The sequence below is a fragment of the Dasypus novemcinctus genome, chromosome 23 (genome assembly GCF_030445035.2).
Source record: "Dasypus novemcinctus isolate mDasNov1 chromosome 23, mDasNov1.1.hap2, whole genome shotgun sequence".
Lineage (NCBI taxonomy): Eukaryota > Metazoa > Chordata > Mammalia > Cingulata > Dasypodidae > Dasypus > Dasypus novemcinctus.
In genome coordinates, this window is record NC_080695.1 from 56641266 (window position 1) to 56664778 (window position 23513).

A 23513-nucleotide genomic window follows, 5' to 3' on the forward strand; every position below is an offset into this window, starting at 1 on the left:
GGAGGTCCAGGAGGAGGCAGGCCGTCTCCACGCTGCCCCTGGCCGGCAGAGCAGGCCCCGGGGCTGCCGGGAGAGCGGACAGCACAAAGGGAGGGCGGGTCAGTTGTACGAGTCGCCCTGACACACACGAGCCCCGGAAAGAAGTGGGGGTTGTATCCAGATCCCTAAAGGAAACCAGAACTAGAACTCCCGCAGCCCATAAAGCAGTGTCAGACAGTCCCCAGCGAGAGGGCTCGGCCGTGGGCCGCTCAGAAGCAGCCCAGAGGGTCGGGGGATTCGCGCCCCGTCCCGCGCCTCGACCGGTCAGCCACTGGGGTGAGTAGGGCTTGCTCAGGGCAAGCCCTGCCTGCAGGCCAGCACCACACTTAATAAGCGTCCCCAACCTGGAGGCGCCCCGCGCACGCCCACCGCCACCGAGAAACAGAGGTCAGCGCCGTGGGGCCGCGCCCGGGCTCAGTGGGGGTCCCGGGCATGGCTGCAGCCAAGTGAACTCTATACACATGTGGGCATGCACCTGACCACAAACGCACATGAAAAAACACACACATACACACGTGAACACACACACTGCTGGACACAGATGCACATGAACACACGCTTTCCAGCAACACATACACACACGCACCTTTACACCAGCACGCCTGTGAACACACCCGTGGCACGCACGGGAACGTGAGCACAGACCCGCAGGAACCCAGGCCTTGCTCATTTCCCCACCCCAGTCACTCCTCCAGCAGGGAGCTCTGCGGACGCGCCCTCGGGACGCGCCGGCACCCCGATCTCCACAAGTCCCTTGGCTAACGTCGATCCCTGCCTCCCGGCTGACCCCGCGGCCCTGTCATCGCCCACAAGGCCAGCCCAGCCCCTCGCTGAAGCTCGGGCCAAACCCAACAGAAGCGCGGCAGCTGACAACAGCTCCCGCGGCAGGTCCACCACTTAACCAGCATCATCTGGTGAACAGAGCGTCACATAAATGCTCCGAAGACTCCCCATCACAGACGGCGCCCCAGGCCTGCCGGATGCTGGCCTCGTGCCTCAGCACCCCCTGCCCGCTGCCTGGCCTCTCTGCCTTCCTCGCCTTCCTCCACGGGCCACCACAGCTCCCGCCCCAGGCCCCCAGCCCCCTGCCCCAGCCCCTCTGCCTTCCTCGCCGTCCACCACAGGCCACCACAGCTCCCGCTCCAGCCCCAGACCCCCGGCCCCCGGCCCCCTGCCCCAGCCCCTCTGCCTTCCTCGCCTTCCGCCACAGGCCACCACAGCTCCCGTCCCCGGCCCCCGACCCCCTACCCTAGCCCCCTGCCCCAGCCCCTCTGCCTTCCTCACATTCGCCACAGGCCACCACAGCTCCCGCCCCAGGGCCTTTGCCCGAGCCTCCCAGGCATCCACACATCTCACTTCCTCGCTCCTCTAGGTCTCTGCTCAAATACGCTTCCTCAGAGAGGCCTTCCCTGACCCCTCTCACAAAAGCTGCACACACCCCCCAACGTCATTCTCCGTTTCTAACTCTGCATTTATTGCCACCTGACAGATACTCGGGTTTCTGGTTTACTATCGTCTGCCCCCACGACAATGCAAGCCTCAGGTAGACCAGAACTCTGTTTAATCCGCTGCTACAGCCCCAGAGCCCAGATCAGGGCTCAGCACTTAGTATTCCCTGAAGGGTTGTCCTGGAAACACCCAGTATCCCTTAAGTATTAAGCATTGCACGGAACCTTACAGTGTTAGAAAAAGCCACTGTGACTCCTGTTCACCTGACAGGAGGCAGGCAGAGCCACCAGATTTAGTTCCACCAAACGTGTGCAACTAGGCACTTCCTCACTTGCTATCTTTACTGGCACCTGTTGGTTATCTGCCTTCACATCCCTACCTCCTCCACCCTCATCACCCCAAGATTACCCAACCCCGGGCACCATGCAGATTTTAAGATTAACAAAGAAAACGAAAACTCCTTAGGAATGTCAGCCTGATAATTAACTTTGTTTCAACCAGGTATAAAAGTTGTAAGGACGACCCTTAAGGGGGAGGCTGACTTGAGGTGGTACGTCTCTGGTCGCCTCTTTTCCTTCCCAGCCTAGACCAGTGTATCTGTCTAGTCTGCTGTGCTGAGTCAAAGAACCAGCAAGGACCAGCGCGGTTCCTCTTCAAAGGGATGGGAAAAAGGAAGGAGGGAGGGAGAGAAGGAGGAGAGGGAAGGGGAAGGAGGCGAGAGAGGAGGGAAGGAGGGAAGGAGGGAGGAGCAGTTTGCACCTACGGACGCTACCCCCTCCACCAGCCAAGTCTAGGCCTCAGTTTCCCCGTCTGTAAGTGGGGAGGATGATATTACTATCTCCTGGCATTTGGGGAGGATGGAAGGAGATCCCAGATGGATCAGAACAAACATCAGCTGGCGCTATATATGGTTCTCGCAGGCGCACACCCTCTCCCCACCTCCACGCACGCTCACGTGTCTCTACGGTCACACTCACGGGGTCGTTGATGGTTTCCGAGAACAGGGGTGAGCGGTCTGAGAAACAGGACAACACGAGCTGAATCAGCACGAGGGAGAAGTAAATATAGAAAGTGACGTCGCGAACCACGTTGACACCGGCATCCTGGACGTGAGGGGAGGAAGGAGAAAGGAAAGGTCACTCTCCGCGAGCCGCCTGCAGAGCCGGAGGGCAGGCTGCAGGAGGCCCACTGGTTCTGGCCTCAGACCCAACCTCTAGCTACGCCGCTGTGGCCCGGCCTCCTGGGACACAGCAGTGGGGGGTCCACCCTGCTCAACCACCTCCTGGTGAGGGGGTCCCACACGATGGGAGGGGGCCTCCAAACTTGGAGTAAAACAGCCCTATGTTCAAAGCGCTGACTTAACCTCACTGTGCCTCAGTTTCCTCAGCTGTCAAAGGGCATAATAGGGCATATCTCATAGACCAGAGGTTCTCACTGGAGGTATCTGCCCCCCACCAGGGTATATGTGGCAATAACAGGAGACAGTTTTGGTTGCCATAAGAGGGGGTGGGGACTTCCTACTGGCATCTAAAGACCAAGGATGTTGCTAAACATCATCAATACACACAGGACAAACCCCCAAAACCAAGAATGCTCTGACCCCATTGTCAATAGTGCCAAGGGCGAGAACCCCGGTCAAAGTGATTGCAGAAGTCAAGAAGACCATTCGCAAACAACACTTATTTTACAAAGTGCCTGGCACTTGTAGGCATATGCTCAACAAATGTTGGCTGGCGCCACGATGAAGGGGCTACTGGGAGATGGTCCGTGCCGTACACTGCAGGCGCTCAATAAATATTCAGTTTCTTTTCCTCCCTTGGCTGATGGCAGGGAAGAACAGAAGGCTGGATTCTAAAGGGCAGCCAAGGTAAACAAGCTCTCCAGCCAGAGCAGCTGATGGCACAAAGGTAACGTGGGGACAAGACCTGGGTCCCAAGGGGAAGCAGCCACTCGGCAAACACCGTTCCTGCCTCGGCTCCGTTCCAGGCTGAGGACGTTTGGGGCAGACCTGCCTTGCTGTGTGCTGCCGACAGAGGCCCCAGACTTGATCCTCCATGTCCGCGTGGCCCCCGCCATGGCAGGATCCACACGGGACCCCCAGAGCTACAAAGATGGGTGGGGCCCTGAGGAAAGAAAGTTCTAGAGCAAAGGCTGCAGCTGTCTTCGGGAGGGTCTAATGGGGTCAGGAAATACCAGGGTAAGAAGCCAGGCCCATGTAGTACCCATCCCACGGTTTCCATGGCAACATGATTTTTACACAAGCCAGAGGGCGCGAGAATCTCTGCCAAGGGATGCTGAAGAGAGACACTGATTGGGACCAGCACTTACCTTTTTTAAGGCAGTCATGATTTTGGATCTCAAGATGGCAGTGGCACACAGTAGGGCTACAAGCCAGAAAGTGAGCATGATTCCTGAGGACTGGACTCCTTTCCTTCTCTCGAGCTGAATTAAAAGGGTAGCAAGCAGCTGGGAGAGAGGAGCATACAAGGGGAGTCATTTGGGGAAGGTCAGAATCCGGAAGTCCCCGTGGGCCCAGGGGCCTGGCACAGGTAAGGCCCGGGCTAGGGCTACGTCAGCTCAGGGGTACAAGAACCTCCCCGGGGAAGAGCGGGCTGCGGCCCCCAGGTGGCTGAGGGCAAGTCACAGGACCCCTCCGAGCCTCTGGGGTCTCATCTGCAAAACGGAGACAATGACGGGAACTACTCTAGAACTGTGGGAATTTAACAGAGACTGGCTCACTGTTCGAGTAAAGGGCCAGAGAGCAAATACTTTAAGCTTTCTGACAGCCACAGGCAGTATGGAAATGAATGGATGGGGCTGCGTCCCAATAAAATTTTATTGACATGAACAGGCAGCAGGCTGTGGGTTAACAAACACTTGATGTTGAGCCAGGAAGACCAGGGTTCAAATCCCAGACCCACCCCTCACTGGTTCTTCTCCTTTGGGTGACCATAGCCCTTGCTCACGCTGCCTGAGCACCCACCCCGTTTGTCTGGTGGAGGCGCAGCGCCCTCGGCTCCACAAGGGGATCTGGTCTTAACCCTACTGTGCAGATGAGGTAACGAAGGGAGAGGATTAAGCTGCCTCAGGTGCCACGCCTGCCTCCAAGGAACCCACCAGAACAATGGTAGAGGGGTTTTTATTTCATTCCTGATACCCGGGGCTATTACTCCCATTTTACACGTGGCTTAATAATCAGGCAGAGAGAATAAACAATAAAACCTCTGAAAGAAGCCTGCACCACAGCCATTCCCCAGATGGGCAGAGCCGTCTTCTGGAGGAGAAAGTCCCCGAGGCCGGGTCACAGCCACACTCCTGAGGAGAAGCTCGAGCCAGTCACGCCTGCCCTCCGGGTTCTCCAGGGCCGGTTCACCCGCTGCTCAACCTGGTCCCGGCCTCCGTCACCTCGTTCCTGGGTGACCCTAACGTCCCCCACAATCCCTCTCCACTGCAGGCTGGAGAGCGCACTGAGAAATGCAGGTCGAGGCTTGCACGCCCTTGCTCAAAACCCTGCCCTTTACGACCGGGGGTTTTAACCCAGGGTCCAAGTTCGGGCTGTGGATAGAATCCAGGGGTCTGAGAGGCTGGACAGGAAACAAGTTCCACTTCCCTGTCTCTAATCAGTCCCTCCAGATCTGAGGTCACGAGAAAGCACAGGTGTTTTCATACCCCTTAGCAAGAGCCAGAGGTCTATCCCTTACCTTCATGGGTGCTTGCAAATTAAGGCGCTAGTTAGCTCTTGTTTGTTAATCATTAACAGAGAAGTGCATGTCTTTTCACACAAGTTTGTTCTGTGATATTTTAATGACTGTATTTAAATCTAATTGGTTTCTCAACCAAATGTCCTGCAGCTGGGCAGCGGAGAAGCAGTCTGTGGTGCAGCCGCACAATCGAAACTACTCCACACCGAGGAAAGATCTGCAACAGGCAGCAGCCTGGCTGCACCAAGCCAGACTCAGAAAGACTGCACTCCAACGTGTTCTGGAAAAGGCAAAGCTACAGGAACAGAGAAGAGGGCTGGCTGCCAGGGGCCAGGGGATGGCGGGGTTGGGTGAAGACCCGGGGGGACTTTTGGGGGGGGCGGGGAGCTATTCTACATCTGGATGTGGAGGTGGTGGCTAAACAACAACATGCACATGTCAAAACTCACAGAACTGTACACCAAAATCTAGTAAATTTTACTGTATGTTATTAAAACTCAATAAATCTATAAATGTACATAAAATCTTCATGCGTGTCTTACTGTATTCTTTTGTAATCCTACCTATTTTATGTGTTTAAAAACATTATTCTGGCGAGATCAGACTGCCAAAGGGGTGCATGGCACATACACAAAAAGGTCCAGAACCCCAGCTTTGGCATTAAAAAATGAAGCAAAAGAAAACAAGCCCTGTCTCCCTGATGCTCAGCCTCTGCCCTCTCCCCTGCCTCGCCTCCCCCATCTCCTCCTTGCCCTCTCTACTCCAGCCACACAGACCTCCTTTCAATTCCTCCTTCCGACCCCAGGACTTTTGCACATGCAAAGCAAGCAAACCTACTGCATCTAAGTGATGTGAGGATTTAATGAGTTAATGAGGTAAAGGCTCAGGAAGGTGCCTGGCACAGGGCAAGCTCCCTGTGTGTCCGTGATAACGACCCGCAGCCCCTCACAATCCGGCTCCCGCTCCACCTGCTTTTCCTGACCCATCTCCTCTTCTGCTACTGTCTACCTCCCCACCCCTACTCCGTGTTCTCACTACACAGAACTGCTCGTCCTCCTCCTTCCCCAGACACTCCCATTTAGCCTCCAAGCCTTCTCTGGACAAACTGTTCCCTCTATCTAGAACGTTCTACCCTACACTTGCTCCCTCCTCATTCTACAACCCTCCAGGGCTACATTCTCCTAGAGCCGTCCAGGCTTCTCGGCAGCCCCATGTGTGGGAGCAACCTTTGAGTTGGAGCACGCCACGCATGCTCGGAGGCTGTAGACTGCAGGGGCTAAAAGCACGGCCCCTGGGGTCTACCCCTTGCTCCCCCATGCGAGCTGCGTGACCTTGAGCTGGGCACTTAATCTCTCTGTGCCTCAGTTTCCTCACCTGTAAATGGGGACACAACAGCACCTACCTCATTGGGGTTGTTTTGTGAATTAAATGAAGATGTGTAAAACTCCTAGCATGGAGCCAGGCACACAGAAGGCACCTGATCAGCTGTAACGAGTCCAGGGGTTTCTCTGCCTGGGTCTCCCACTAAATCGTGGACTCCCATGGGGAAGGGCAGTTTGCTACTTATCCCGGCATCCCCACTCCTCTACACCAAAGCCTAAAAACCTGAAGAGGCCAGGAGGTCCCAGGCAGTTAATATAAATGCCCAAGGTCGCAGGACAAGGACAGAGTAGGGAAGGCACAGTGGAAAATGGCACCGGCCATTCAACCCAGGGGCCCGGAGGCTCCAGCTACTGCTGCACCAAAAAAACCAAGTCCAACATTGCCAGTCTTTGAACTTCTCAAGAGAAGCTAGATTTCTGGACTTTCACCATGAAGCTTCTCACCTCTACGTGCCAGCCACCAACTTTGGCCTCGCCAGGACCTGGCGGGACGATTTAGGGTGTCCACCCCACTCACACTTACCATGGTAATGCCCAAGAGAGTTGGGCTGACCAGAAACACGGGCGCCACGAACAAACCCTGATTTCTTTCCCAGAAAGAGTAGAAGAGGTCTGCCCAGCAGACGATCCACAGCAAAAAGCCCAAGGCCTGGAACGGAAGAGAAGCACGTGCACGTTTTACAGAGCTCCGCGGCAGAGTTTTCCCGGGGTCCCCACAGGAAGCCCAGCCCTGGGGGAGCCGGCCCACCCCCAAGTGCCCAGCCGTGGTCCTGGGATGCAGCGCTCTGGAGCACGGACTAGTCCCGGGTACAGGAGCCGCCTCCTGGACCGTCACACGCTGCTCTGGGACTGCCCGAGGACCGGCTTGCTACCCGCTCCTCCCCAGGCACAGCTACTTCCACCTGCTCACCACTCTGCCCTGCACCTCGTAACGCAAGAGCTCAGCCCGAGGCTCTTCTAGATCTGCAACCTCAGCCCCTCGTGTACAATCTACCCCCAAAAAAACAGGAGGCACCCGTCCAGTGTCCACGGACCACACATTTTCTAGGTGCCAGGGATTCAACAGTGGACAAAAGGGTCAAAAGTCCCTGCTTTCATGAAGCTGCCAGTCTAGTGAAAGGAAACAGGCAAGAAACAACTACACAATACATAATGCAATGCCAGGTAGTAGTACACGCTATGAGGAAAAATAAAATAGGTAAGATGAGGGTGGTCAGGGAAGGCCTCTCGGAGAAGGTGACATCTGAGTAAAGAGCTGAAAGAAGTGGATATCTGGGGGGTGCAAAGGTTCTGGGGTAGGAACAGACTCAGTGGGTTTGAGGAGGAAAGCCTGGAGCTAGATCATGTTGGGCCGTTTAAGGACTTCCGCATTTTATTCAGCTGTGGTGGGAAGCTACCTGGGGGATTCTGAGCTACACAGGGACAAAATTGGACTGACATATTAAAAGGAGATACCCCTGGTAAGGAAGGAAGACCTCCTGACAATCCCTTGGAATAGATCCTATCAACCCTACTGTACAAGTGGAGAAACTGAGACTTGGTGATGTTAAGAAATTTGCTCAAGGGTCAAAGAAGTGGCAGGCTGGGATTTGAACCCACGTCTGACTGCAGAGCCCCAGCTTTTGTCTACTACATTGTTGTTCTGCCTTCTAGAAAAAGGAACCTGAGGCCAGCGAAGGAGAAGAGACATGTCCGCCCAGCACAATGAAATCCCAAGTGACTTACGGTTTTGGCTTTGTTGAGATGTGTCATCTGAATGTAGCCGCGGTCGTGTCGGGAGAGATAGAGGAAGTAGAAGGGGAAACAGGCCCAGAGGTAACAGCAAGGCACCCACACGAGCACGGTGTTCTGAAAGCACTTGGTGAAGTCGGGGCTGTCGGTGTGCCACGTGACGTTCCAGTCCTGCAGACACAAACAGGCTCGGGCTCAATGGGGCGCAGCAAAAGGGACGGGGCGCGTGTGGGGATCACAGGCAGGACCCCTCCATCTGAGAGCCCCTCAGGCCGAACACATGCCCTTGCTAAGGCGGGAGACTGAAAGACAAGGCAAGAGGAATAACATCTGACATAACAGACACCGGCCTGGGGCCCGCGCCAAGTCCCACTGGTGTTGGAAAAACGGAGACTGCCACTTAAAAGAACCCTAACGATATCCTTCCATAAAGGGAAGAAGCCTTGACCATACGAATCACCCCTGCTTTGCTGCCTTGTGACCTGAGGGCTTTCCAACACTCTTCTTCATCACCATCACCACCATCATCACCACTACCCTCATCATCGTTATCGCCATCCCCATCAGCACCACCACCACCGTCACAATCATCACCGTCATCACCACCATCGTTCCCCATCACCGTTATCACCATGACCACTGTCAACATCACGGGTAACACCCGAATCCCAGCTCCTGTGTGCCAGGCCCTATTCTAGGTTCTTTACATGAATTAGCTCTTTTATTTCTACGAGATAAATACTTTTTGCCATCTCCATTATCAGCTGAGAAAGGCATGGAGAGGTTAAATGAACTGCCCTGTTTCATACAGCTGGTAAGATCTGGAGTTGAATTCAAACCCAGGCAGTCTGGTTCTGGAATCCCTGAATGGAGACCAAGATAGCTGGAGTAGCAGTTTGATACAGTTATGAATTCCAAAAATAGGTACTGGATTATGTGTGTAATCTGGTCTATACCTGGGCATGATTAAGTTATGATTAGCACTTTGATTGGACCATGTCATTAACGTGTTGAGTCCCCACCTCTTAGTGATAAAAGGCATGGCAAAGGACTGAGGTGAGGGCTTTTAATGTTGGAGTTTGATGCTGAAGTCTTAAGCTGGAGCCCCAGGGAGACAGACAGAGCCATTCGCCTGACAGTCTACTGGTGACCTTGTGGAGAAAACAGGAGCTGAGCCCAGAGGAGCCCAGGAAGCCTGAACCCTCGCAGACGTCGGCAGCCATCCTGCTCCAACACGTGAAAATAGACTTTCATGAGGGAAGTAACTTATGCTTTATGGCCTGGTATCTGTAAGCTCCTACCCCAAATAAATACCCTTAATAAAAGCCAACAGGCTTCTGGTATTTTGTATCAGCACCCCTTTGGCTGACAAAACTAATACAGCTAGTTTTGGAAACAAAAAAATTTAAGCTACTTTTAATTTTTTTTAAATTGTACTTTGTTAAAAAGACATGTCAAATAGACACATACAGATGTATAAATAGATCAGATATATCTGTCCAAGAATAAACTTCCACTAGCTGTCAGAGCTCATAATGGAAAAAAATTTTGAAGATTTATTTATTTATTTATTTCTCTCCCTTTCCCCCCTCCCCCTGCCCACTGTCTACTCTCTTGTGTCCATTTGAATTCAAGTCCGGATCTTCACCACCATCATATAACTTTGAGAAAAGTCGCTGCCCTATCTCAAGGTCTCAATTTCCAATCTCTACCATGAATAGGTGGGATAAAACTGGAGGTCAGAACAGGTGGACCCAGAGCAACTAGGCCCACAAGAAGTTTGTTGTTATTGTTAATGTTAAAGGCACCTCTCTCTCTCTCTTTTTTTTTTTTAAGATTTAGCCTCCCTCCCCCTTTATTTTTAACATTTAGCTGCCAACACCTAAAGTCAAGAAATTTCAAATTAAAATTTGGATTTCTGGCTTCTCTTGAAAAATGAGAAGATCTGGCAGCAGTGGGCCCATGTTCCAGCTTCTCGCCCATCAGGAGTCATAACCAGTCTTCGGACAAGCCCCTCGCGTCCCGGCTGGCAGCAGTCCCCAGCCAGCCCACGTCTCCCCTCGCCTTCCTTTTCCACCACTGGGCTCCGTGCCTCCCAGATACCTACGATTCCAACAGCTGCCCACAGTCAAAGGCCCGGGACCTCCGAGAAACTCCAGGGAACCCAAGGCTCCGGCGCCTGCGAGCTTTAAGGCCACTTCAAGTCATGTTCAAGAAGAGACAGTGACGGCAATAAGCAAAACGTTTTTGCTGAAACACTGAACAATCAAAACATATGTTCCAAACCAACTCACAAAAGGAAATCTAGATATTTAGTGAGGACCGAAACTGGTTCTACAGGGCAGAACTATTCTTTGATACAATTTTTTTTTTCAGAACCAAGAACAAGGAAACATGGAAAAGTAAACATTAAAAGGCCAACACACACACAAGGGGATTTTGCTGGGAAACGTTAATGCAAAGAAACCCTTAAAAGGACAAAGTTCTTGCCTTTCTGGATGTTTGGAAGACAGCCTGGCAAATAAGAATTTTGATCACGGAGAAGGTGGATTATATCAAAGACTGGTTATTTTGATTGGTTCCGCACGACACAAAGTTTTTGAGGTGATGGCTGAAAAAAGGGATTAAACTGTAGGTGGCTGTTACGTACAGAATAGTTTCTAAGCAGTTGTCTAAAAAAAAAAAGTTTATTCCAAAAGAAATCTGCCCTTCTAGGAAGAAAACAATGCCGGGACTTTATATATGCCTTCAGAGACACGAGAAGTGTGGTTTCTGTGCGAGGCATCTCAGAAGCCTGTTCCTAGCTAGAGTTTTTCGCCTGGATGCCTGCAATACTTTCCCAAGTTCTCCTCTGATTATTCCAAGACTTCCGGCTCCTCCAGGTCCCATTCAGTCCTCTCCACTGCGCCAGAGTTAAACACACACACATACACACACACACACGCACATACACACATACACACATACACACATACACACACACGTACATATACACACCATGCACCTGTGCTGCTCTCGCTCTTTGTTTTACCTTACTTCTAATAGGTAATATTTGCCAGGGCTAACGTTTTTCACACCACACAAAGGAAACACAGTGAAAAATCTGTCTCTCTCCCTGAACTCTCAGCCCATAACCCACCTTGTCAGAAAACTACCACTCCTAACTTCTTGTATGTTTTTCTCGACACATTCCAAAGACAGCATATGTATTTTATTTCCCCCAAGGGTACTATAATACATACTCTGCTCCGTACCTTGCTTTTTTTACTTAACAGCTCATCTCGGAGACTGATTTTTATGAGTGACATTGATCTGCTTTAGTGTTACTTTAATTGTATTCATTTTGAACAAAAGGGCTAGAAGGGACAAATCTCCTCCCCATCCCCTCCCCAAGCCCCCCAGTCCCCCCAGCCTAGAGACTCATTTCTTATGTATCCCTTCCAGAAAATATTTTATGCATATAACAAAATAAATACATTTTTCTTTTCTGTTACCAAATGGAAGGATATCTGTACGGACACTTGCTTTTTTTCTCTTAATAATCTACCTTGAAGATCATCCCACACAGTACATGAAGTGCTCTCTGCTGCCTCGTTGCAGCGAAGTCGTAGCCACTGTACAGATGACCTTGATCTCATCAGTCCCTGCTGCTGGGAGGTTCCTGTCACTCTAACAAGGTGGCAGTGAACACCGTTAGCTTGAGCTAATGTCACACTCAAGCAGGCATATTTGTAGGAGAACTTCTAGAAGTGAACCTACGGGTCAAAGGGTTGGTGCGTTCACAGCGTAGACAGACAGGGTCCTCGTCTACACTCCACCTAACAACGTAGGAGGGAAACTACCACCAAAACCACAGTGTAGGAGAAGCTTCTGATCTTTGCCAATCTGAGAAGTGGAAAACATCTCAGTGTTTCAAACTCCCTTTTCTCTTTACGAATGAGACTGAAGACCCTTTCATTGTTTAAAAGGTATTCCTGCTTAGAGGAAAATTCAGACTTAAATACTTGCAAGTAATGAACGGGACTGACCTCAACTCTCTCTCCTCTGGGCAACAACCTCCAATGGCTCCCTGTTACCTTTAGGAACCAGTCCCTGCCGCGGCTGCTCAGGCCTTCCGCCATCAGGTGCCCTCTGCTCCGATGATTACTCCCACCCCATTCCCCACTGTTCCAGCTCAGGCATATGCTCACAGGAGTATGTACCCGGCACTGAGGAAGGTGCTCAAGGCGTTTCCCAGCTGCTGGGTAAAGGATCGGTCTCTTTGGAATATTTCTTGCTAAATTTTCTAGCTGCAATGTCTTTCCTGCCTGACAAACTCCTACTTATCCTTCAAAACCCAACACAGACATCTTTAAGAAGCCATCTTCCTCACTCCACAGATCATCTGGCCTCCCACCTCCAGGAAACTCGCTGACCCCAGCGGGTCACAATGAATTACTTACATGTCTGCCCCCCCCCCCCGTACGGCGAGGACCTGTGACTGCTCACCCAGCAGGCACCCAGAGGCTAGTGAGGAAATAAGTGGTCCGAGCCACCCCATCCCTCCCCAGCGTTATTCACGACTTGGCTGAAAAATCACGACCCACCAGGTGGAACCACCAGTGCAGTGGTTACGATCAGGTGGCGGTGGGTTCAAGTTCAGGCCCTGACCCCGCGAGAACCTGGGCAAGTCCCTTCACCTCTCCCAGCCTCAGTGGCTGCCCCTGAAAAAGTCAAGGAGCCGCGCCCACCTGGTAGGGCTTCTTGGGTGTGCAGGGGGCGATGTGCAAAGGGGGCCTCGCCCAGGGCCTGGCACACAGTCAAGGCGTGCAGGATGCTAAAACTTCACGGTAATCCCGCGAATAGCACCTGCACCGCTCAGAGTCGCGCAGTGAAGAGGAGCTCAGGTCAGGAAGAGAGCAACAAGACAACGGGAGCGTTGAGGGCACTGGGACTCCCGGGAGAGAAATGGTCGGCGCGAGGCCCATCAGAGGAAGGCAAAGTGAAGAGCAGGCAAAGCTGGCTTCCTGCCCCAGCCAGCGGCCGGCCCTGACCGAGGCGGGAGCTGGAGCAGGGGCACCCGATCCCGAGCAGCAGCTGTCACTGCTGGGCCAGGCCCCGCGACGCCGCCCCAGGGAGATCATGACCCCAGGGCCCCCTGCGTGCCCCTGGAAGGGCCGGGACCTTGATGTGTCCTTGGGACCAAGGAACCCCCTCGAGAGCCCCTGTAGGCCGGAGCATGACTCCCTTCTGCACGGGGCTTCCGAGGGGAATCCTGGGCACAGGGTGGTGAGAAGGCGTAAGGAAGGGACGACAACGACCCCTACCCTGCTCTCCCCGGAGGCGCCGCTCCTCCTAAGCAGGGAGCTCTGACAGCGCTGATGAGCACCCCTCCTCCACCCTGGCCAGAGCTGCTCCCAGGCCACGCTCCAGGGCCGGGTCCCCCATGGCTCCTCCACCAGCAGAGTGCTCTCCCCCCCGCGCTGGTGACGAGTTCCAGAACGGGCACAGGATCCAATTGCAGTAAGGCACTCTTACTGCGCACTCTCTGTGCCTCCACGAGGATGCAGGGTTTACAGGTGCCACAGCCACTTACAAGAGAAGCACCGGGGGGTTGGGAGGGAAAGGGAAGGGACGGCACCACCGCATCGAGCTGAGAATGGAGTTGGCATCGTAACAGGTACAGAAGAAAGATACTGGTGCTTGGTTTCACTGTGGGCTGCTGGATCAAGCTTCGCCTGCAGCCCACCCTCGCCCCGGGCAGCTCTAACACATTCACTTCATTGTTTACACTGGTTTAAAATTAACTCCCTTGTTACAATACAGAACATCCTGGTAATACAAGTGACCTTTTCTATAATAATATGACTCAGAATCTGACATGCATGCTTTATGGCCCACGGGTATAACACACACTCCCAGGGAAGTCAAAGATCTCTGAGAATCAAACAGCCTACCAGAAAAATGAGGCTACTACCACTTCCTCCACGGGGTTCATAAAAGCCGACAGATGTTACTGTTACTTATACTCTCTTCAAATGACTTCTTTGGATCTCACTTTCCTCCCTCTGTTCTTCCTCCTGCTCTCTCCTTTTCCTATTCTCCTTCCCCATCCTCACACTTTACCTTCCAAAAAGAGTATCTGTCCCTTTGTCCCATATCTTACAGGTTCAGCTTTCCTCTCTACTTACTAGCTGTGCAAACTCGGACAAGTTACAGAACCTCTCTGAGCCACAAATACCTATCTCCTAGAGCTGTTCTAAAAATCAAATAAAAGTTAATACATACAGAATACAGCGCAGGTCAAGAAGCATATTAAATGCTCAATACAGGGCTATTGTCAATAATCTTAATTCTTAAATTAGCAAGAAAAACAAATGAGGGCTTATATTATTATACTCATATGTAACAATCTTATATCCTTATCGATGATGACAATATCACCTAGCCTTAGCTGAGCACTATGTGCCAAAGACTGTTTCTTGGTATTTTATGTGAATTAACTCATGTAGCCTTCATGACCTCCTGCAGGATAGGTTCTGTTTTGATTCCCATTCTGCACATGAGGAAAGGAGGCACAGAGACGTCATACAACTTGCCCTAGGTCACACAGCTCAGAAGTGGTGAGGCTGGGGCTCAAACCCAGCAAGGCTGGTGGTTGCATCCAGTGCTCCCCCTGCCACCCTGGCTCCCAGTGAGGCACTGTGAATTTCCACAGGGGCCCTCTGGAGCACACGTCTTTACCCTCAGGAGACTTGAGTTGAGCCAAGGGGAAGACAGGAGTCCCAAAAACATCACCAAGCGCAGAACCGAACACCTGTATCAGTTGCCACAACCCAGGGGCTTCACCAACACACAGTCATCACCTCCCAGCCTGGTGGCCACAGTCTGCGCTGGGTCTCCTGGGCTAAAAGCAAGGCGCTGGCAGGGAAGCAGGCCAGTAAGATAAGGAATCAATAGACGGATCTGGAACCTGACCAGAGGTCCGTGTGGACCTCAGAAACCTCCGAGACGGGATTCTGCTACCTAGAACAAAGACGCCGTCCTGGGAACAGGGGAAAGCCCGGATGTCCTCCAGGAACTTCACCACTGGGTCCTCACTAAGGAATTGACAGGTGGGATAATCAAGCCAGACAGCAGCCAGCTGGAGCCCCCCGCCCCGCCCATCTCGAGGCCCGCCATGCCACCTGCACCCCGCCTTCGCCGCGGCACCTGCCATCGTCGCAGCTTCCGGGGATCGGGCCGTGGACACTCTTGGGGGGTCCCGCTGCCACACCCCCTCGGGTTTATTCCGGGCCACCCCAAAGGCTGTTCAACGCACCTCCCGGGGCAGCACCACGTCCTCTCGGCCGGGCGGGTTCAGAAGCCACAGTGTCCTCCCGCACAGGCGGGCAGCAGCCGCGGGCAGGGCCCGGGACGCGGCCTCAGGCCAGCCGACCTGACTCGAAGGGGCCCCTCGAGCAGTGGTGCTCGGGGCAGAAGCCCCCGTGCCCGGCGTCTCCCCGGCCAGGGCCTGCGGGGGCGAGGGAAGCGGCCCTGCTCGGGACCCGGCCGGCTCGGGGACAGAAGGGACGGGCGACAGGCGGGGGCGTGGTCATGAGCCTGCCCCGCTGCCCAGAGTCAGGGTCAAGGGCCAAGCGCAGAGCCGACGCCACGCGGTGCAGGGGTCTGCGATGGGCCGCATGTTCCCCTGCAGCCCGAGTCCCATCAACAACCCACCGAAAAGAAGACGCTGCGTCCATTCTAAGGGACGATGGGGAGCAGACGGGGGCATGGGAATTTTCCTTTTGGGGTAATGAAAACGTTCTAAAATTGAGGGGATAACAGCCCAACTCTGATGAAAATGAGAGCCACTGGGCGTCCACTTTGAATGGACTGTACAAAGCACGGGACTGTGTAACACAGGGAGTCCTGAGGTGGATGACGGGCTGTGGTTAACGGGACAGAGAATGTTCTCTCATGAACTTTAACAAATACACAATACTATAACACAGGGGGTTAGTGACTGGGTCAGTTGGGGGGGGAACACACCAAATGTAATATATGGGCTACGGTTAATAGTAATATTTTGACGATGCTCTTTCACAGTTTGTAACAAATATTTCACAACAATGCAAGGTGGCGGTGGGGTGATGTACATTCGTTTTGTAAGTTCACAACTTTTACTATATACTTGTTTATGTATGTTCACATACGAAGGATATATGCTTCAGTAAAATTCCATTAACCAAAAAAAAAAACCTGCCAGAGTCGACTTTCCATCCAAATCAAGTCTCTACCCTCAGAGAGTTTCATTCGAGTGAAAGGAGTGATGCCAGACAAGAGAAACAACTACCTTATATCCAAGGGTAGGACGTGCCCTGGAAAGGGGAGAGAGAATAACGGTGGGGGGTGGCTGGCGGCTATTTTCACATCAAGTGAGGCTTAGCATTGGAGCGAAGACAGGAAGGAAACAAAGAAACATGTGTCACCTTTCTAGCTACACGAAGGATAAGAGTGAGGGTTTATCAAGTTCATCAGTAGCAGGTGCCAGGCACAGTCCCAAGTGCTTTGCGTGACAGTTAATTCTCCCACCAACAACTCTGGGAGGCAGGTCCTACAGCAGCTGCTATAATTCAACCCATTTCACAGATGCAGAAACTGAGGCCCAGTTGCATGACCTACAAGCGGCAAATGCGCAGCCAAGGATTCAAGTCTGGATGTAGATGCCTCCAGAAAAGTAAGTTGTTTGCATTTTTTATCATATGATAAAAAATTTGAAAATTAGCATAAAACAGAGATTGTGAACCTTTTTTTGTTCCACGGACCCCTTTGCCAGTCAGGTGAAAACTACGGACCCCTTACTAAGCCCACACTACACTGTGTATTATTTAATAAATACATCACACCGCACCAACACATCCCCACAAGAATAATGTTTTTTTTAAAATTTAAATTCAAGCTCACAGATGCCTGGTTAAGAACCCCTGGCATAAAAGGATATACACAGATTTCTTCTAGGCCGGAAAATTTTCTTAGATGCAAGGGGACAAAATAGTAGGAGGGACGATCTCCAGCCGGGAGGCCTGAAGCTGGTGAGAGGAAGGCAACTATGAGTTTTGTTTTATTATCTTTTCTACTGTTTAAAGTTTTTACTCTGTGTGTATCACCTCTAAAAGAATAATCAAGAAACTAGTTCACAGTTTAAATAAACGAACAGCAGCAGCAGGAGCCTAAGGCTCGAAGTTTCTAGATGCTGAGTTAGGAACACAAGGAACACCTCTATTTGTTTATTGGGGCCACTAATAAAAACATTCGTTACCATTTATAAACTGGCAGGGGCTCCAGTGGAACAAGAGCAAGTTACACTACTGTGGCTGTGGCATGCAAGCACCGGCTGAAAAAAAGGGGGCAAAGAATTAAATCACACACACTCTCCCGTGTGAGGAAATCTCTCTGGGTGGGAAACCCCAGAAGCTGGGGACAAGCAGGACTCCCTGGGCAGGGACACGGCAGGCCGGGGCAGGACTGGGGGCGCTTCCCAGTGGGTTCTGTCCAGACCTTTTCAAGAATGAAGGAAGCAGGGCAGAGAGAAAGAGAATAAGGGAGGGAGAGAAAGGAGGAAGGCGGGAGACAGAGTGGAACCCACGGCAGGGAGGGGCTGCCCCACGAGGCCGGGGAAAGGAGCCGGGGCGCTGCGAGGGCAGGGGGCCCGCGGCTCGCCACGCTGAGCCTGCTTAGAGAAGGAGGCGTGGGGCCACACACCCGGCCACGGTCCTGAAAAGGCACTGGCCCTGCCCGACTCGGCGAGAGGCGCATGGGGGCGAGAACGGCGCCGGGGCAGCACCCGTGGGCAGGGCCGGCCTTCCTCGCCCCCCGGCTGGCCAGCGCAGGGAAACAAGCTCAAACGTGGGCAGGGCAGGCAGAACCCGGCCTTACCCCGGCACCCGGACGGGGGGGCGTCGCCAAGAGGGGTCCTCACCCTGCCCAGCTGAGCACCCCAAACCCTCACCCGGCCCGAGTCCAAGGTGCAGAACCGGCACTCTGGCAGGACAGGAAAGGAGTTCCCTGCAGAACTAGGACTCTCGGGGCTGAAAAGCAAGCAGAGCCACGGCGTGGCCTGGCCCGGCCCGAGTGCAGGCAGCGGGCAGCGGGCAGCGGGCAGCAGCCGCCCCCACCCCGGGGCTCCCCGCAAGTGCGGGGCCTCCTACAGGGGCCCTGCCTGCAAGCAAACACTGGACCTGGCTTTCGCCACCCAGCCCTGACAGATCTGCTCGTCTCCTCCCCAGCCCCCCGCTCCAGCCTCTCTTCATTCCAGACCCCTGACCTGCACCAAATCCTCCGTTTGGTCACATTCCGGAAGCTTATTAGGAGCCAGGTACAGGGGGTACTTCTGGGGACACATTCCAGAGGCTTATGAAGAGTTCCAGGCACAGGGTATGTTTGGGACACCGCAGGAAACAGGACAGACGGCATTCACCCATTCCACCGCGATCTCGGGGCACCGGCCTGGGAGCAGGGGGCCCAGCAGCGAGAGGCAGGACAAAGGCCCAGCAGTCCTGAGGTCACCAGCCTAAGGAGGAGGCAGGAGGAAATTAGGTAGCGTGTGTGCATGCAAGACGAAGGGAGAAAAGAACGGGGTGGGGGGTGCAGCACAAAGCCAGGGAAGGCCTTGCTGAGAAGTGGGGTATTCGAAGGATTGAAGGACGCAAGGGAGTAAATCAAACGGCATCTGGGAGAAGAGTGCTCCAGAAAGAAAGAACGGTGAGTGCAAAGGCCCTGGGGTGGGAACCTGCCTGGCATTTCTGAGCAGTCACAGCCAGGAGGCCTACCGTGGCTCAGCAGCAGTAGATGAGACGGGGAGGAATGTGGGGTGGGGGCGGGAGGACAGTCTTCGCAGGACTGCAGGCCATCGCAGGGACTCCGACTCTCACTCTGGGGGATGTGGGGACCGTGGATGCGACGGGGCATGATCTGATGTATGTTCTAACCCCGTGGTTCTCAATCCAGGGCATGTCTGCCTCTGGGGGAACACTTTTCAATGTCTGGAGACATCTGGGGTTGTCAGAATCGGAGGGGCTGGGGAGGGGTGTGGACTTAGCATTTTGTGGGTGGAGGCCAGGGGTGCTGCTAAACCCCCTGCAGTGCACAGGACGGCTCCCACGGCAGGGAATTTGAGAAATCCTGTTTTTACCAACTCCCTGCCCTCACCTGGCTAACAGTCCAATCCTCAAGTACACCCCTTATCAGACAGATGAGATGTCAGCTCCTGGCCACGTCTTCCTCGCCAAGCAACTAAGCCTCAATCTCCACATCTGGAAAGTGGGAACGCTAATGAGATGGTGCAAATAAATGCTTAATCAAGCATGGACCAGGGTACATGGTCAGCACTCAACAAATGCCACTACTGCTTCCAGAATCTTCTCTTACTATGTCCCTTCCACATTTCACAGCCTCATGAAATGACTCACTTCACTCAACAAATAGCCGCTGAGGCCCTGCGATGTGCCAGGAACTGTGGTGGGCAGCGCAGCCAGCAGAACACAGGCCCCAGGACGCCCACGTCCTAATCCCCGGAGCCTGCAGGGCCAGCCACCTCCCACGGCCAAAGGGACTTTGCCAATGTGATGTGCGTTAAAGACCCTGAGATGGGGAGGTTACCCTGGATTATCCAGGTGGGTCCAAACTAACCACAAGGGTTCTTATAAGCCAAGGCGGGAGGCAGGAGAGTCCCAGGTAGAGAAAAAGACGAGACAAAGAAGGTAGAGGTCGGAGGGAGGCAGGGCCACGAGTCAAGGAATGTGGGTGGCCTCTAGAAGCTGGAGGCGAGGAACAGATTCTCCCCTGGAGAAGGAACACAGCCTGCATTTTGGATGCCTGGCTTCCAGAGTGGCAAGATAAAAAATAATAACTTTGTGTTGCTTGAAGCCACTGGCCTTGTGGTCATTTGTTACAGCAGCAGGAGGAGACTAATACCGCAGGCAAGAAAGAAAGACCCACCAGGAAACAAGGCTTGCTCTTGTCCACTCTAAGCTTGCATCCGTTCCGCTCGTTGGTGCCTCAACACCTGGCGCGTGCTACGCCCCTGCCTCGAGTGCCTTGCCCTGCTACGAAACCTGACTCGGCCAAACTGGACCCCCTCCGCAAAGCCCTGGGTTCTGCTCTCCACGGCGTTCTCAGAACCTTTCTTAATTACGGGCTCACATCCCTGTTCTCTCTCTACAATGTAGTCATTTAGGAAATGCTTTTGAATCAAGGGAGATGGAACAATGGAAGATAAGAACTTAATTTTTAAATTTCACTTTGATAGTAATACGTGGCTCGAAAACAATTTTAACGTATGTATGCGTGGGTGCATATGTACATACACACGGGAATAGTAAAAAGTCACACCCCTTTGCCCCCATGTACCCCCTCCCCAAATGCAAACACAACCGCGTTTGTGAGTCTCTCATGTGTCCTTCTGGAATACTTTATGACAATACAACTATGTATTCTGACTTCACCCCTTCTTTATGCACGAGAGTTCTCACACCAAATAGGCCATTCTGAATCCAGACTTCAGCGGAAAAACTGGATCTTGGAGACCAGCCCCACATCCACACATACTTTCCTCAGCCTTATTTTCCTCTTAAAGTATCCCACGCCTCCAGGGCACGGGTGGAACAGGCTGTATTTAACACTTCTCATGAACAAACCACTTGGGTTGCTGCCAATCTTGCTATTCCAAACAATACAGTGGATTCCCTTAGAAACTATCTCCTAAGCCAAGGAAAACAGGGGAAAGCCTGATCCACAGCCCAAACAGCTTTGCGTAATTGTTTGCAAGCCTTGTAGTGACAAAAAACCAAGAGAAAGATCCAGATAAAGGTTGATAAGCTAGCAATCCACAGTGGGAACCAGGAAACGATAAACTCTGACCCAATAATCCCTACGAAATTGAGTCTTTAAGACCTCACTGAAGAAGCACTATGTGTATATTCCTAGAGGCTAAAAACTGCATTCTACAATATTAAAATTCTACAAAATGCAGAAACTACCTAAACCTACACTGTCCATGAAGTGGCCACCAACCAGGCGGACCTACTGAGCACTTGAAATGAGGCCAGTCCAAACTGAGATGTACCGTATATAAGTAGGAATTACCCTCCAGATTTAGGAGTCTGAGTATTAGAAGAGAAAAAAAAGTAAAACAGCTTACTAACAATGTTTCTATAGATTACATATGGAAATGATAGTATTTGGGGTATAATGGGTTAAACGAAATACACTGAAATTAACTTCACCTGTTTCATTTCACATTTTGTTTTTAAAATGACTAATAGAAAAAGAAAACTCTGTATGTGGCCCACATACAGACCGGGCAGTGCAGGTCTAAACGCGGCAAGGTGGAGAAATGACCAGGTAAACGACGGGATGTGTGTTTCCGGGAATGCTAGACAGTACGATGCTTGATAAATATGAAAATCTTATTTATTAATCTGAAATAAGGAAGGGAAACAAAAACCCAGTGTATCCGTAGAAGACAGCTGATTGGCTCCATTCATTGCACACCCGGCAGATACCTGAGTCGCCCAGGTGTGCTCGGCTCTCCTCCGGGCTGTCACCCGTAACGCAGCCGGGCAGGTAGCTGCAACCTGCAACCCGGAGCCCTCCACGTCCTGCCTAAAACGCCTTCTCCGCATCAAGTCCAAATCCACGCCACAGCCTCGGGGTCCGGGCCAGTCTCACCCAGGGCCGTGGTTCCGAGCCCCTCCAGCCCCAGGCCCTCGCACGCGGATTCTCTCTCCTCCACAGCCCTGCCTTCAACTCAGACAAGTCCCCGGGGTCTCCGGGGGAACCTCCTTCCTCAGGGAGGCCCCCGTGTCCCCACCCCCCCTCAGACGATGTCAAATCCCTGATTTTTCTACATTTCCTGTATGTTACTTGGTACCACACTGTCAAGTATTTCTTTCAGCTCTTAGGTTATCTATTCGTTTAAGTGCTACATGTTTCATTTGAGAACTTGATGTTACAGGTGACATGGAAGGGACGATTTAGTGATAGGGCATCACATAGGATACACATGGGTCAGATGGACAGGAAGAGCCATTTGTGTAGATCAGGGGTCAGCCAAATCCAGCCCACTGCTGTGGTACAGCCCTCGAGCTAAAAATGGGTCTCACACTTTTAAATGTAAGAAAAACTATTTGCTTTCTGCTAAAAACAATTGCTCGATTTTGTCTCTTGGCATGAAAAGCCTAAACTATTTACTTTTTTTTTTTTTTTTAGAAAAAGTTTGCCAACCCCTGGTGTAAGCCAAAACAGGCTGGAGGTCAGCAATTTCATATGGCTTGAGCTCTAGTTATGTATTTTATATATCCATTTTTCCATATCGCGCTCTCCCCCCAGTACTCCCGCCCCATACCGGTGGTTCCGCGACAGCATGAATGCTCAGTGTTTTGCCCCTGATCTGCCCCCCACACACACTCCATGCTGCCTGGAATGCGGCAGGCGCTCGAAACGCCTGGGGCATCTAAGACTGGACACCACAACGGACCTGAGCAAAACGTAACTTCAGAGCAGCCGGCATGTGGCGTCCCTCCACACCAGGAGCCCCCCCAGGTCTCAAGGACACAAAGGTGAGAGAGTAGGAAATGAAACCCTCCACAGCCGACGGTGGGGGTGGGTGCACAGTTCCGTGAATATCCTAGAAGCCACCAAACTGTACACTTTAAATGGGTGAACAGTACGATATGTGGATTATATCTCAATAAAGCTCTTTTCAAAACAAGAAAAAGATGAACTAGCACCTAGTTCTGCCCTTGGGGGTTTCTGTCCAGCCAGCTGAGAACTGGCCATGCAGTGGCCAGGAAAGTTCTGTGAGCACCCCTTTTTGTAAAGTTGTTGGGAAGATAATGAAAACCTAACATGAAGGGACATCTATATTCTGAAAAGGGCGTTCCTAAACCATGGATCCCAGACAAGCCCGGGGAGACACACGGGCCACTTGGCAATGCCACCCAAGAGCAAAATTGCAAAGAGATTTCAAAACACGGTAAGGGGTCACCCTCGGGCTGCCCTCCCCACGCCCGGAAGCCTGAGGCTTGCACCCACGTGTGGTCAGTCACCCCTTGGCCACAGAGCATTGTGGGGGGAGGCCCCACCCGCGTGTGACCCATAGCAGCGAGGCGGCCAGCAGAGACAGGACCAAGGCCAAAACAGCCCTGGGAGGTTGGAATCATATCACACAAATACTGAACGAGGCTGCAAT

At 52.5% G+C, this 23513-nt stretch overlaps 1 protein-coding gene across 4 annotated transcripts in view; it reads right to left on the minus strand.

The window, feature by feature from the left end:
* ABCC1 (ATP binding cassette subfamily C member 1 (ABCC1 blood group)) overlaps nt 1-23513 on the minus strand; it is a 135497-nt gene that overhangs the window by 91431 nt on the left and 20553 nt on the right. For all 4 annotated transcript variants that reach the window (XM_058286383.2, XM_058286381.2, XM_058286382.1 and 1 more), the window contains exons 2-5: nt 8297-8473; nt 7095-7220; nt 3817-3954; nt 2466-2591 (exon numbers count right to left, since the gene is read on the minus strand). In XM_058286383.2, coding sequence (XP_058142366.1) covers nt 2466-2591; nt 3817-3954; nt 7095-7220; nt 8297-8473 — 567 coding nt within the window. The remainder of the gene's footprint in view (nt 1-2465; nt 2592-3816; nt 3955-7094; nt 7221-8296; nt 8474-23513) is intronic.